We start from the raw sequence: 13070 nt of genomic DNA, 5'->3' as shown, positions 1-13070 counted from the left end.
TTTTTGATAGAAAAGCTCTCACAGTGTACGCACTCCGCCCCCTCAAGGACGGAGCGCGCGTGCTGCTCACCCAAACATATCACGCATAAATCGTGCGAATCATCCGGTGTCAGACTCCGCGGACACGGATCAGCACACTTCCTAAATTGCTTACCTCCGGACATTGCCATCATACTCACGCTTAGAACAAGGTGATCTGAAGAACAAAAAGATGGTTGCTGTATTCACAAGCGCCCTTTTATACTAGTAGGCGCCTTGTTAATGACGTCATGGGCTGGCGCCGGTCAATGTCAAGTTCATTGCCGTTGTTTTATAAGAGCTTCAGAACCGGTCACGCTGAAGGCAGTTCCCAAAGTGTCCTAACCAGGACGCAGCGTAGAGTTCCCTCCGGAAGGGAACTCAGATTAACATGGATGGATAACGTACCTTTTCACGTGTTGCGGCGTTGTACTGTATGTAGTTAGGACACGGTGTTAGAGAGCCACTCAGCGGACATTTCAAGTCAGAACTGCGGTGACATACAAAACGAACTTCACATAAAACGTGGTTGATACAGATGCTAACAATAAAACTAACAATAAATACATTTTTATACCTATAAGATAAGGTATAAGAGTGGGCACGTTACATACATGTATTAAACTATATCTACAACTACATTTACAAAGTACTCTTTCCAACCCTGCACATGGAATTAACCAGCTGATAAAAATAAAAACAACAGTCATGCAAGGAGTTTATTAATGAGCAATTTGCTATAATATACAAAGGAATTTCCTCTCAAACATTTCATTCACATTCACCCAGTACTTCAAATACACAAGTACTGAGGTGCACAGTAAATACTTCCCTTTCTGTAAAATATTCAAAAAATAGCTTGTTTTGAATTTAAATATTGTTCAAAGCTTTTTTGAGCTGGATAAAAATGTGCACAATGTAATATAATGAATATATTTTTAATGTAGTACCAAATGCAGTATGCAAAACATTTTCCTGACCCCAGTTTACATCTCGTATATCATGCAGAGAAGGCAAATCAATTCCAACCCAATACAAAATAATCATGTACAGTTTCTGTATGAAAATAGAAAAAGATATTAAATGCCATATACGTTATATGCAACAATATAATCATCCGTTCTGAAAAACAAAATTGTACAAAATGGTAGAAACAATCAAGGAATACTTACAACAATTATTCGATTCTAACTTACAAAAAAGGGTGATGAATGTTATGTCTTATATTTTTTTCTAACCATCCACTGACTACAGAACATCTATCTGCGTGAATTCATAGTTTGGTATAATTAAGCTTATAAGAACATATTGACAATAATATTACTAGAACATTATGATATTGCACTCTTTATTCATATCAATAACTATATTCAAAGTAAATGGAAGCAATGACTTTTCTATAGTTTTTGGATGTGCTAATTGCTAAATTCATTTTAGTGCACTTTGGACTGCATTTATAAACTCTGTGATGAACTTTGAGGAACTGTGTCCTAACATAAAGTAACCAAGCTACAAGGGTTAAGTGGTTAACTAGCACTACATCCCGTAGTTAAGCTTTCAGAATTAATATGGATTTAAGATGCAGAATACTTTGTATGTGCATAAAGAAACACATAACACTTTCTGACATTTGTGCAACAAAAAGCACGCCACACGGCACAATAAAAGAATCATTCATTGTCCGAGTAATACAGGTTAATAGACATATTCAGATATGAAATATCCATAATGATTGTAAGCAAGCAAACAAACTCACTAGGTAAAATAAAAACACTTTTTGAATATATTTTCATCTGTACAGATTGTTGATAGCTTGATAAAAATAAATACATTTTTCTTTTTTCGATTGCATTTAGTGATGAGATGAGATACATTATCAGATTTCCACTCTGAAAAGCTCAAGCTCAAAATTATTCATACCCCTGGCAAATTCTGACTTATAGTTACTGTTATTCAACCAGCAAGTTTTTTTGACCGGACATGACACAGGCTTCTCCCAAAAGATAACAAGACGATGTACAAGAGGCATCATTGTGGAAAAAAATATTTCTCAGCTTTTATTTACATTTGAACAAAAAGTGGCATGTCCAAAATTATTCATACCCTTTGCAAACTGTCACAGTCTATGGGAAAATCCAAAGTTCTATACCATTCCAAATAGTCCAAGCTGTTCTAAAGCATCCTAATTACCCTGATTCATTGGGAACAGCTGTTTTAATCAACTCAACAGGTGAAAAACAGAAGCTCTCTGCTGTTGATTTGTGGACAGTCATGGCTAAGACAAAGGAGCTCACTGAGGACCTGCGGCTGCGCATTGTGGCTGCTCACAAGTCAGGAAAGGGCTATAAGACCATATATAAATGTTTTGAAGTTCCAGTGACCCAAAACAAACAGCAAACGTGGTGAAGAAATGGTTAGCAGACAAAAACATTAACGTTTTGCAGTGGCCCAGCCAGAGTCCTGATTTAAATCCAATTGAGAATCTATGGAGAGAGATAAAGATCAGGGTGATGGCAAGGAGACCCTCCATCCTGAAAGAGTTGGAGCTCATCGCTAAAGATTAATGTGTAAAAATACCTGTGGAGACATGCAAAAAGCCGGTCAGCAATTATAGGAAGCGTCTGATTGCTGTAATAGCCAATAAAGGCTTTTCTATTGATTATTAAGAAGGGTATGAATAATTTTGGACATGCCGCTTTTTCTTCAAATGTAAATAAAAGATGAGTAATAATTTTTTCCACAATGATGCCTCTTGTACATTGTCTTATTATCTTCTGGGAGACATCTGTGTAATTTCTAATAAAAAAATTAAAAAAAACTTGCTGGTTGAATAAAAGTAACTTTAGGTCAGAATTTGCCAGGGTATGAATAATTTTGGGCTTGACTATATATATATATATATATATATATATATATATATATATATATATAAAAAACTCTTGAATGAAGGAACTATGGAAACTATTGAAGACTATTGAAGATTAAAGATTAAAGTTGCTGGAGACCAAGACTTCACACAAAATATTCTTAAATCTTTGCTTCTGTTTAGCTTTCTTCTTAGCTGCCTCATTTGGGTAAAAGCAGCCTATTCCATTTGCAAAAAAATATTTCGTATTGCAGTTTTACCACAGTGACATGCATGGTTTCTCCCACCTCTAAACAGATTATCACCTTTTCCTTTTATCATTTCTTACAAAAATATTCTCTGTGATTAAAAGCACAGTGTAATGTCACTGATTCAGTTGCTACCTCACAAGTCCAATTCATTGCTTTAATACATCAAGGCCTCTTTCCTTTCTATCATTGGTAATACTGCAGAAAATGAGAAGTGCAAGCTTTTGTGTCTTTCTTGTCGCTGTTGGCACAATGACACTGTGTTCTGTGAAAGTCTGACAGAACTCCAGCATTTGCTGGTGCAGAGAAACTTTAGAAAATTATTACAGATTGATTTGTAGCTATTTTTGTAATGACTGAGCTTTGCTTGATATACATTATACATTCATATCTCATTGATAAACAACTTAGCTACTTCATCCATCAACAGGCCATAGAAGTTCTGAAAGTTAGTCTTAAAATGCGGCATGAAGTCCATCCGCCTGCTTATGAACTTCTGTGAAGTATTAGTAGCTTGAGTCTAAGCCTGCATCTTGTTCAGTTGTTTATATTGTGTATTCCAGTAAGATCACAGTTTGCTCTGACAGTGTCCAAGATCAGACTCTCTCCACACGACTGGGGTCATATGCATCTGAAGACAAACACAAGTTATATTAGCCATTTTTGATTGAAAACCACAACAAGAGAATGGACATATCAAGGACCATCAATATGTCTAGCAGAAAAGCAGATTGTACATATCAATTTAGTCTTTTAGACTTTTTGGGAGAGAAATAAAATAAAATAGAACTGCATTGATTGTTTTGATCCATTATCTATTCTCTGCTAATTTGTGACGACAATGAGTATGATAAATCAGACCACGCTTCCCTCTTGTGGTGAGAAAACTCATTGCCCTCAAGTATTAAAACCAGTTGTTGTGGCTTGGCAGCTCATAATATTCATTAAAAAATTCCCTAATTTATTATCTTTACAACATTCTGGTACAGATGACCTCTCCTAGGGCACTACAGAGTGGACTTCACACAATACCAATACCACAATAGCATATAAACAACACTAATTTTAAAAGCAGACTAGTAAACAACAACTAAGCTATATACACATTTCTGAGCACAAAAAAAAGTGTAGAAATATCGATGGTTTTAAACATTTCCTGAGTAGTTGAAAAATGTCTTGGTCTTCAAAGGTATAGTTCACCCAAAATGAAAAATACTGGCATTAATTACTCACCCTCATGTTGTTCTAAAGACCTTCCCAGTAGGCACTCAATGTCATAAGATGTTGATATTTGGTTCAATTTCGGTTGCAACGTCGGGTGACCAAAATTCAATGTGTAATGTCAATCGTTAATTTGATGTCCAATGCCAACGTCAACTGACTTTAAGTAATAATACTGACGTCAATCTGATTTTCTTTCTCAAACCAAAATGCAACATTTGCCATGTCCAACGTCAAACTGACATTGCTGGGTTCATTCATCCTTAGAACACAAATTAAGATATTTTTGATGGAATCCAAGAGTTTTTGACCCTGCATAGACATCAACGCAACTGATACATTCAAGGCCCAGAAAGACAGTAAAGACATTGTTAAAATAGTCTATATGACATTAGTGGTTCAACCGTAATGTTATGAAGCTATGTGAATACTTTTTGTGCCCAAAGAAAACTTTATTCAACAGTTTCTTCTCTTCTGTGTCAGTCTTTAGAAGAATACCACGACGGATGTGTGTAGTGCTGCTGACACAGGAGGTGGCATTCAAAAATCTTAATTTGTGTTTTGAAGATGAACAAAGGTCTTATGGGTATGGAACAACATGAGGGCGAGTAATTAATAACAGAATTTTCATTTTTGGGTGAACTATCTCTTTAAGTATTTGTATAGGGTTCAAATTTAGACTCTGACCAGGACAAAACATGAGCCTGACGGACTTGTTCTCAAGACGCTTCCTGGGTTCTTGGGCAGAATTATTTTATTGTTAAAAATGACAGCTTCAAAGGCACCGCTTAGGTGCATTACCATGCAAGTCGTATTCCCGTATTCTGACAAAAACATTTTTTTTTGCTCTAAAACAAGCATTTTTTTAGGGAGTGCATTTGCTTAATTCTTGCTAATTTCCTTACAAGTAATACAGTTGAATCTTGCAAGAATCTGCAAAATGTTAATTATTTTACCAAAATAAGAGGGATCATACAAAATGCATGTTATTTTTTTCTTTAGTACTGATCTGGATAAAGCATTTCACATAAAAGACGTTTAGATATAGTCCAAAAGAGAAAATAGTAGTTGAATTTATAAAAATGACCCTGTTCGAAATACATACACTTGATTCTTAATACTGTGTTGTTACCTTAATGATCCACTTTTTTTTTTGTTTAGTGGTAGTTGTTCATGAATCCATTGTTTGTCCTGAACAGTTCTTCAGAAAAGTCCTTCAGGTCCCACATATTCTTTGGTTTTTCAGCATTTTTGTGTATTTGAACCCTTTCCAACAGTGACTGTATGATTCTGACATCCATCTTTTCACACTATTACAGAAGTTTCAAATGCTTACTGATGCTTCAGAAATAAAAACATGTATTATGCATTAAGAGCCAGGAGTGTAAATTTTTGAATGGAATGATTATGTGTACATTTTTCTTATTTTGCCTAAATATCATATTTTTTCATTAAGTACTGCCCTTCAGAAGCTACAGAAGATATTTACATGTTCCTCAGAAGACAAAATAAGTTAAATTTACCCTGATCTTCCAATTCAAAAAGTTATCATTCATGCATCATTCCTTCTTAAGCATCAGTGAGCGTTTCAACCTTCTGTAATAGTTACATATGAGTCTCTCAGTCCCTCAGTGTGAAAAGATGGATCTCAAAATCATACAGCCATTGCTGGAAAGGGTTTAAACACAAAAATGCTAACAAACCAAAGAATTTATGGGACCTTAAGCAGTATCTTGAAGAACAGCGTGCAGGACAAACAAGGAAGTCATGAACAACTATCACTAAACAAACAAACAAAACAAAAAAACAGCTGTGGATCATTTAGGTTACAACACAGTATTAAAATTCAAGTGTATGTAAACTTTTAAGTAAAATATCTTATTCAGGTCAGAACTAAATAAAAATTATCATGCATTTTGTATGATCCCTCTTATTTTAGTAAAAAAATAACATTTTGCAGATTCTGTAAGGTGTATGTAAACATTTGACTTCAACTGTATGTGCCATTTTTTGTGCCCAGGAGTTACTGTATATGCAGTCTTAAGCCTTACAAACTTGGCTGGAGTTCGGAGTACTCACCTGAAATAAACAGCTTGTCGTCATCTTCAGTTGCAGACATTGTATTATCCATGTCGAATCCCTGTGGCAGAGTGATCTCTCTCTTTGCTACCATGCCACTACGGGGTTGTGGGATTGGACATGCCATTGACTTTGGTGGCTGCCTTGATCTTGCTACTATCACCTCCTCAGCTGAATCTTCCTCCTGAGCACTTTGTTCATCCTCTTCTTGCATATAACTGGTCATGTCTCTGACTTCTCTGTTTTCTCTGACTTCATCCTCACTGTATTGGTTTTCTTCTACAAATGTTTCATCCTCTTGAGCTGATTCTTTTAGTTCTTCTTCCTTTTCTTCTAACTCTGTCTCTTTGGCCAAGGTGATCCTGGTGATAGTTCTCACTAATGAGTGAGAGCTTTCTTCCTTTGCATAGACGGTGTACTCCAGGGATGCTTGATCATTTGTGGGTGAGGGGGACAGAGGAGGTGGGCAATATGCCTGCAAGTCCTGTGGCGCTTCTGTTATTTCAGAATTAGCTGTCTCTTTCCTGTCTCCCCCACTTACACTAAGAGTCAATTCCTCATCCTCGGTCAGAGGAAGCGACAAACATAAGTTGCTTGGAGGAAACTCTGGCAGCTCCAACATTGAGGAGACTCTCTGGCTGTGCTTTTCTGGGCTAGGTATATCTTCTCCTGACTCTGGATCCCCTCCAAGTTCTACTTCTGACATATCTCCATGACTTTCCATAGACCTATCTGGCACTTCCTCACACTCTCTACTGACATTCTGTTTCTCCTGATTTAAGCTCATCTCTTTGGTTTGTGCTGCCAATTCTGGAGCATCTGTGGTTTTCAAATTTCTTTCCAACGGTTTGTCATCAACCAAGGCTTCAACTGGCACTGCAATGCCAAGTATTCTGGCAGCCCGTTGTTCAATGGATTCATTTTCAGGAATACCTTTGGCACACTGGACTTGGTACAGGTTACTAAGGTCTTCAGTCTGCATACTATTGGCCTTCTCTTGACTCAACAGAGTCTCAAGGTGTTCATCTGCTAAGGTCTTTTCATTACTCCAGCTTAAATAATCTGAATAACAATTGTCATCATCATCATCTTCATAATTAGCCTTAAACCTACAATGAAGACTCTTGATCACGTGGATACGCGAGGACTTCTCAGATTTAGTAACGTCTGTTTTTCCTCTCCCAGCTTCCTTCTTGTTGAGGGCCTTTGAGTTCAAGGCATTATTATTGTTCAAGCTTTGAGTACCTTCAGCAAACTCAGGGCTGTGCCTGCTCAAATCTCCGCTACTGTCTGATGACGTAATCTGCAAAGTCTCACACATCTCTGAGTTGTCTGAGGGGCTGGTTAGCATAGGTGACTCAGGACTCAAGCATGTAGGGGATCCAGAGGTCACAGTGTCTGGAATGGCAGTGTATACCGTTAAACCAACATCCTTAAGCAAGCACTCCTTTGGCACTGGGATATCCTGGCGATGTACTGCTGGATCATTGTCCCCCCTCTGCAGAATTTCAAAGTTGACATAATTATCAGTTTTGGTGACAGGTATCTCTTGCATCTGGCTGTCCAAGTTTACCTTTCTCTTGGAATTTCTTATACCTTTGTATTCTGGATGGCCTCTGTTCCCTGAATCAGATATTACATTTAAGTTATTGCTTTTCATTTGCATCTCTGTGACCTGTACTATATGTGACTGCTGGTCAGTTTCCTTCTTCACGTGACGTGGGGTGGTTTCCGATCTTGGATTATTGACATCTTTGTTTGTGTCGCTCAGCTCCAGAATACTGTTCAATGCCTCATCCAGCTCCTCTATATTCTGATCAACATTTGGATACTTCCCAGTATGATCCTGTATCTCCTTATTAAAAGACTCAAGCTCCCCAATAGCATCCCATTTGCGTCTGTTTACTGGTTTAAGCAAGAACTGTCCAAAAACTTCTTGAGCATCTGCTGTTTGGTTTGTCTTTCTCAGCAAAGGTTGACGGTCTGGAGATGCTGGAACTGATGCTGATTGTGGTAGAGTTGGGCTCCTTATACTTGAACTACTTCCAGTCCTAGTTCTGGAGAATGCACTGTTGCTGGAAGGGTTGAGATCCTTTTGACCTATCATGGGATATCCGTAGTTGGCACTACAGTTGGTTTCACCATCATTATCAGTGATCGTGTAAGAGGAAGAATGCTCATTTGCTGGAGGATGGGTATTTCTGGAAACTTCTGGAGAACCCGTCTGAGTTTCCTGGTTTCTGTACTGATCGCCAGGCCAGGATCCTGCATAGAACAATTCATTGTCTTGGCTTGGATTAAGTGACCTACTATCTACAATCTCTTTCCTCAAAGGGGAACTTTTAATGGATGGGGAGCTGCTGGACTGTATTTGTGTCTCTTTGCTTAATGTGTTTAAAAGGTTTTGGTTGTCATGCTGCACCACTGTGTTTTCTATTGAATTAGCCACTTTTTCATTGTTATTTGGGTCAGAGACGCTTTTGTTAGCTTGCATACTAATAGGAACAGAAACCAGGCAAAACATTGTCTCTTTGAGCTTCTTCTTTGAGTTCTTCTTGTTCTCAGACACAGTTTTTGCCTCAAATTTCTTTACTTGTGTCACTGTCTCAATCAAACCCTGGTTTGAGTTCTGTTGCATCGTCATCTGAAGAGCGACTATATTTCCATGGGTAGCTGGATGTCTGTTGCAATTTTGGTCAGGTATTACGTTTGAACTTTCTGTCTCTTTCAGCACCTCCTTGTGTATACTGTCCTCATTAACAGAGTCACTAATATTGCTTTTACTTGGTTCAGTACGGTCAAAGGATTTCTCAGTGAGAGGAAAGGCACTGTCATTAGACTTCTCAGATAAGAGGTTGACCGGAATCTCATTTCGGATGTTTCTGATTTTGTCTGCATCCGTCAACGAGTTTCCATCTATCCCTGCTCCTGAAATGTGTCTGACACGGGGGTCGTCAAAGGGAATGTACTGAACATTACCCATCCGTTCTTCACTGTAGCCTGGATACGCCTGTCTCCTGCAAGGCATACTTCTTCTTCCATCCCTGTAATGGTCTGGCCAAGCCATCCCAGTCTGCCTGATAAACCATTCCTGCACTTCTGTCATTGCAGTACCCTGCATATATGGGTCACCTCTATATTGGTGGTTACCCATAGAGATAGGATAAGTTCTGTGACCTCTATTAACTACAGGCTGCCTCCTGTAGGATGGAGGAGGGATATAACCTGGGGGCTCCACACCAGATCCAGAAAGCTCTTGCACAAAGTACTCTTGCCTTGAGAAGGGCAGAGGAGTTCTGTCTCTGGCACGAGGGGCAAGCTCCCCTGTGAGCATCTCTGCACTCCCACGCATCTGCTGGTGCACTTCATAAGATGGAGGTCTAAGCGGTCGGCTGAATCTGGGTTTTGACAGCGGTGCGGACTGTGCACCTGATCGGTCAGTCCACCGCTGCCTGTTCTCCCCATCACTAAGATGCCGTCCATGAGGGTCTCGTGCATGGTGGCCATTTAACTTAAAGCCTCCACATGAATCTTGCCCAGCAGTTGGTATGCTAAAGTACTGGAGGCTTTCAGATTGCAGAGCCATTCTGGGCAATGACTGGGACTTGTTTTTGGTTCTGGGTGGAACGGCTCCTTCTGCAGTCCGTGGCCTGCGTTGCTCTTGTGCCACCTCGTTTTCAGATGGCTGACGGCTTATGCTGGTCATTGGACGCCACTCCTCTGTTCCCAAACTTTGGTACTTCCTTTCAGCTGCAATTCTCCACTGGTGCAGAGCCATCTCTCTCTCCCTGGCACGTGCACTCTCTGCCCGTCGTTGTCTTTCACGGTTATGCTCCTCTGTGCTTAAGGCAGATTCTGGTCTCCGTTGCATGCCTTCTGGTTTGTTGGGAACCCCTCCTCCGCTTCCACGTGGGTCCCTGAAGTCTGCATAATCCAAAAGCACACTAAAGTCCTGACCTCTTCTTCGCCAGTAGGACACATCCTGCTCAGATCTAGGCTGAGAATGTATTCCTCTGTGGGTCTCAAAAAACCTGCATTAAAAACATACAGATGGAATTAGAGGTCAGTTTTGATATTTGATACTTTAACAGGCACTATATATATAAGACTTGAGGATGTCGGATAAAGGATTTAAGGGTTAGTTTACCCAAAAATGAAAACTGTGTCATTAATTGCTCACCCTCATGTTATTCAAACTCACAAGACCTCTATTCATCTTCATAACACAAAAAGATATTTTTGATGAAATCCAAAAGCTTTCTGAGTTAAGGCTTTAGAACGACATGAGGGTGAGTAATTAATGAAACAATTTTCATTTTTGGGTGAACTAATCCTTTAGTTTACTTCAATGATTTATAAGAAACATTCTTTAGGTTGGTGATCCCACTATGCAAGCACACTGGCAACATCAGACCAACACTAAAAAAAGAGGGGAAAGTGTATCTTGCCAGAGTTGTCAACAAAGCAGAGAACCTCAAAGGGGCAATAAATTGGGAGGCTTTAATGGTGCAAACAAACCAAGATAAATGAGCATTTTCTCTTAAGCCGGAACATGACCAACTTGTGTGGCGCAAACCGTTGAGTCAGCACTGAAGGTCTGTTCTCTCATCCAATATCAGCAGAGAACATATGATCTGCATGTTAAACAATCCTGACCTGCACTCATGGAAGGATAATCTAGCTTAGTAACAGTCGCAGCAGTGGAGCTACTTCCTGCCCTGAACTGCTGAGTCTCAAACCATGTGACATGCAATTACTTTAAAGTGCAAAAATGCACTATAGCTTGATAGTATGCCAATAATGCTGTCAAAAGAAATTAGCATCTATCTATCTATCTATCTATCTATCTATCTATCTATCTATCTATCTATCTATCTATCTATCTATCTAATCATCATATAAAAGAAAAAATGAAAATTCTTGTGTAATCTATTTCAAAGCAAATTAATGTCTGAAGCTGCTCTGCGACAATATGGCTGGCAAATGCAGATATTCACATTTATATGCATCATGTTTTATTAATAATGGTGTTACATAAGAGATTGTTATAAGGAATGGAATATTGATCTGACAAAGGGCTCATGGGACATGTAGTTTACTGCTGGCTCTGCCTGCAGAACTAAGCATGCTCAGTAGGGGGTGCTGCGGGCTTTCTGACAACATTTGTGTTTATTCCACTACGGTCCCGTGTGAAATGAGAGGAAATAAAAACCGCACTGCAAAATCTACTAAACATAGTTAATGAATTCATCGGCTACAGGGGGAGTGATGTAGGAGAGAGTGCAGGGAAATGAGTGAGACGGAGGAAATGGAGTACATGAAAATGTAGGAAGTACAAAGATTTCAGAGCATGAGATGGGGATGAAAGAAAGTGCAAACAAAAAATAAGAAATGCAGAGAGAAAGGCGAAGGGGGTAGAAAAAAGGAAAAACTGGGATCTGTCCTAGTGAGAAAGGGAAGTCCTTGACAGCTTCTACATTTACGTAACACTCTTCATCATGCAAGACAGCTTAAACCTCAGATCAAAGGGACGAATGAAAAAGAAGGAATGACAGCAGGAATACAAGAGTGCGGGGCAGAAGACGAAGAGGTCAAAAACAACTCATCAGCACAACTCACCCACTGTCCGTGGTCAGGCTGTCTTCTGGCAAACGTCCATCTCCTAGGTTACCGTTGTCCACGTCTTGTGTCCTCTGCTTCCTGACCCTGTTCTCGGCGTCACCGGGGAATCCCCTGGCAGGAGCTTGTCTGATGCCTCCACCGCTGTAAACATGGTCCCCCTCGTAGCCATTCACTCCACTGTGTCCTTTCCGCTTCTCAGCGATTTCACACCGGCTGTCGCTTCGCGTCGGCAGACATTTCTCATAGGTTGCGGGGTGGGGAGAAGACGAATGTGAGACAGGGACATTGTTGCTGTTCCTTTGAGGGACTTTGTATCCATGAGAGATGAGAAGGTCTTCCACGCTGTACATGGCTAAGCGGTGTGTTTTTGCTTTTAGTGGTGTGTGCGTATGTGTATGTGTGTCCGAGTGTCAGATGAATTCCGCTCCTAGTCCAGATGAGGCAAGCTCATGAACAGCTGCACAGGAGAGGCCATCGCTGTGAAAGAAAACGGGACAGAGGGGAGGGAGAGAGAGAAAGAGAGAGAGACACAGATGAAGTTAAAATTATTCTCTCTCACTCTTTTTCATAAGAGGATTGCTGCTCACAGCCAAAACAAAACGAGAGAACCACGAGAGAAATGATTCGTATAGCTGTCGTTCTGTCTATCCACTGACCCAGTCTTCTCTTCTCCCATCTGCCACCCTTTTCTCCTCTTTTCTCTATTCTCTATCCAGAAAGGAAAATCTCTCCAGATGACTGACTACCTCACGCTCAGAAACTTCATGTTACCTAGGTGTGGAATGTCGTAAAAAAACTCGAGCCACAATCCTGACTTTAGCAAACAAGTAGTACTTATAAACACTTCTGTGATGATTGCCAATTTTAAAGGATTAGTTCACTTTCTGAATAAAAAATTCCTGATAATTTACTCACCCCCATGTCATCCAAGATGTTCATGTCTTTCTTTTTTAGTTGAAAAGAAGTGAAGGTTTTTGAGGAAAACATTCCAGGATTTTTCTCCATGTAGTGGACAT

General features: G+C 39.7%; 1 protein-coding gene across 1 annotated transcript; it reads right to left on the bottom strand.

Annotated features, from left to right (window-relative positions):
• Positions 1–719: 719 nt before the first annotated feature.
• Positions 720–12662, bottom strand: jcada (junctional cadherin 5 associated a). Its single transcript, XM_073828767.1, has 3 exons — positions 12052–12662; positions 6433–10463; positions 720–3763 (listed from the first exon to the last, which is right to left on the bottom strand). The coding sequence occupies exons 1-3, from the start codon at positions 12402–12404 to the stop codon at positions 3729–3731; spliced, it is 4419 nt and encodes a 1472-aa protein (XP_073684868.1). The 5' UTR covers positions 12405–12662; the 3' UTR covers positions 720–3728.
• Between the last annotated feature and the right edge of the window lie 408 nt (positions 12663–13070).

This window comes from Garra rufa, chromosome 22 (genome assembly GCF_049309525.1).
Source record: "Garra rufa chromosome 22, GarRuf1.0, whole genome shotgun sequence".
NCBI classification, from domain to species: domain Eukaryota; kingdom Metazoa; phylum Chordata; class Actinopteri; order Cypriniformes; family Cyprinidae; genus Garra; species Garra rufa.
This window is presented reverse-complemented; position numbering and strand designations above follow the sequence as displayed.

What these genes read in the sequence shown, in the direction of transcription:
- jcada (XM_073828767.1), bottom strand. Translation starts at nt 12,404, where the DNA reads ATGTACAGCGTGGAAGACCTTCTCATCTCTCATGGATACAAAGTCCCT. An exon ending in AGCCTGACCACGGACAGTGG is followed by an intron (nt 10,464 to 12,051) that starts GTGAGTTGTGCT and finishes TTTTTAATGCAG; the next exon opens with GTTTTTTGAGACCCACAGAG. An exon ending in CGACAAGCTGTTTATTTCAG is followed by an intron (nt 3,764 to 6,432) that starts GTGAGTACTCCG and finishes GTTTGTCTTCAG; the next exon opens with ATGCATATGACCCCAGTCGT.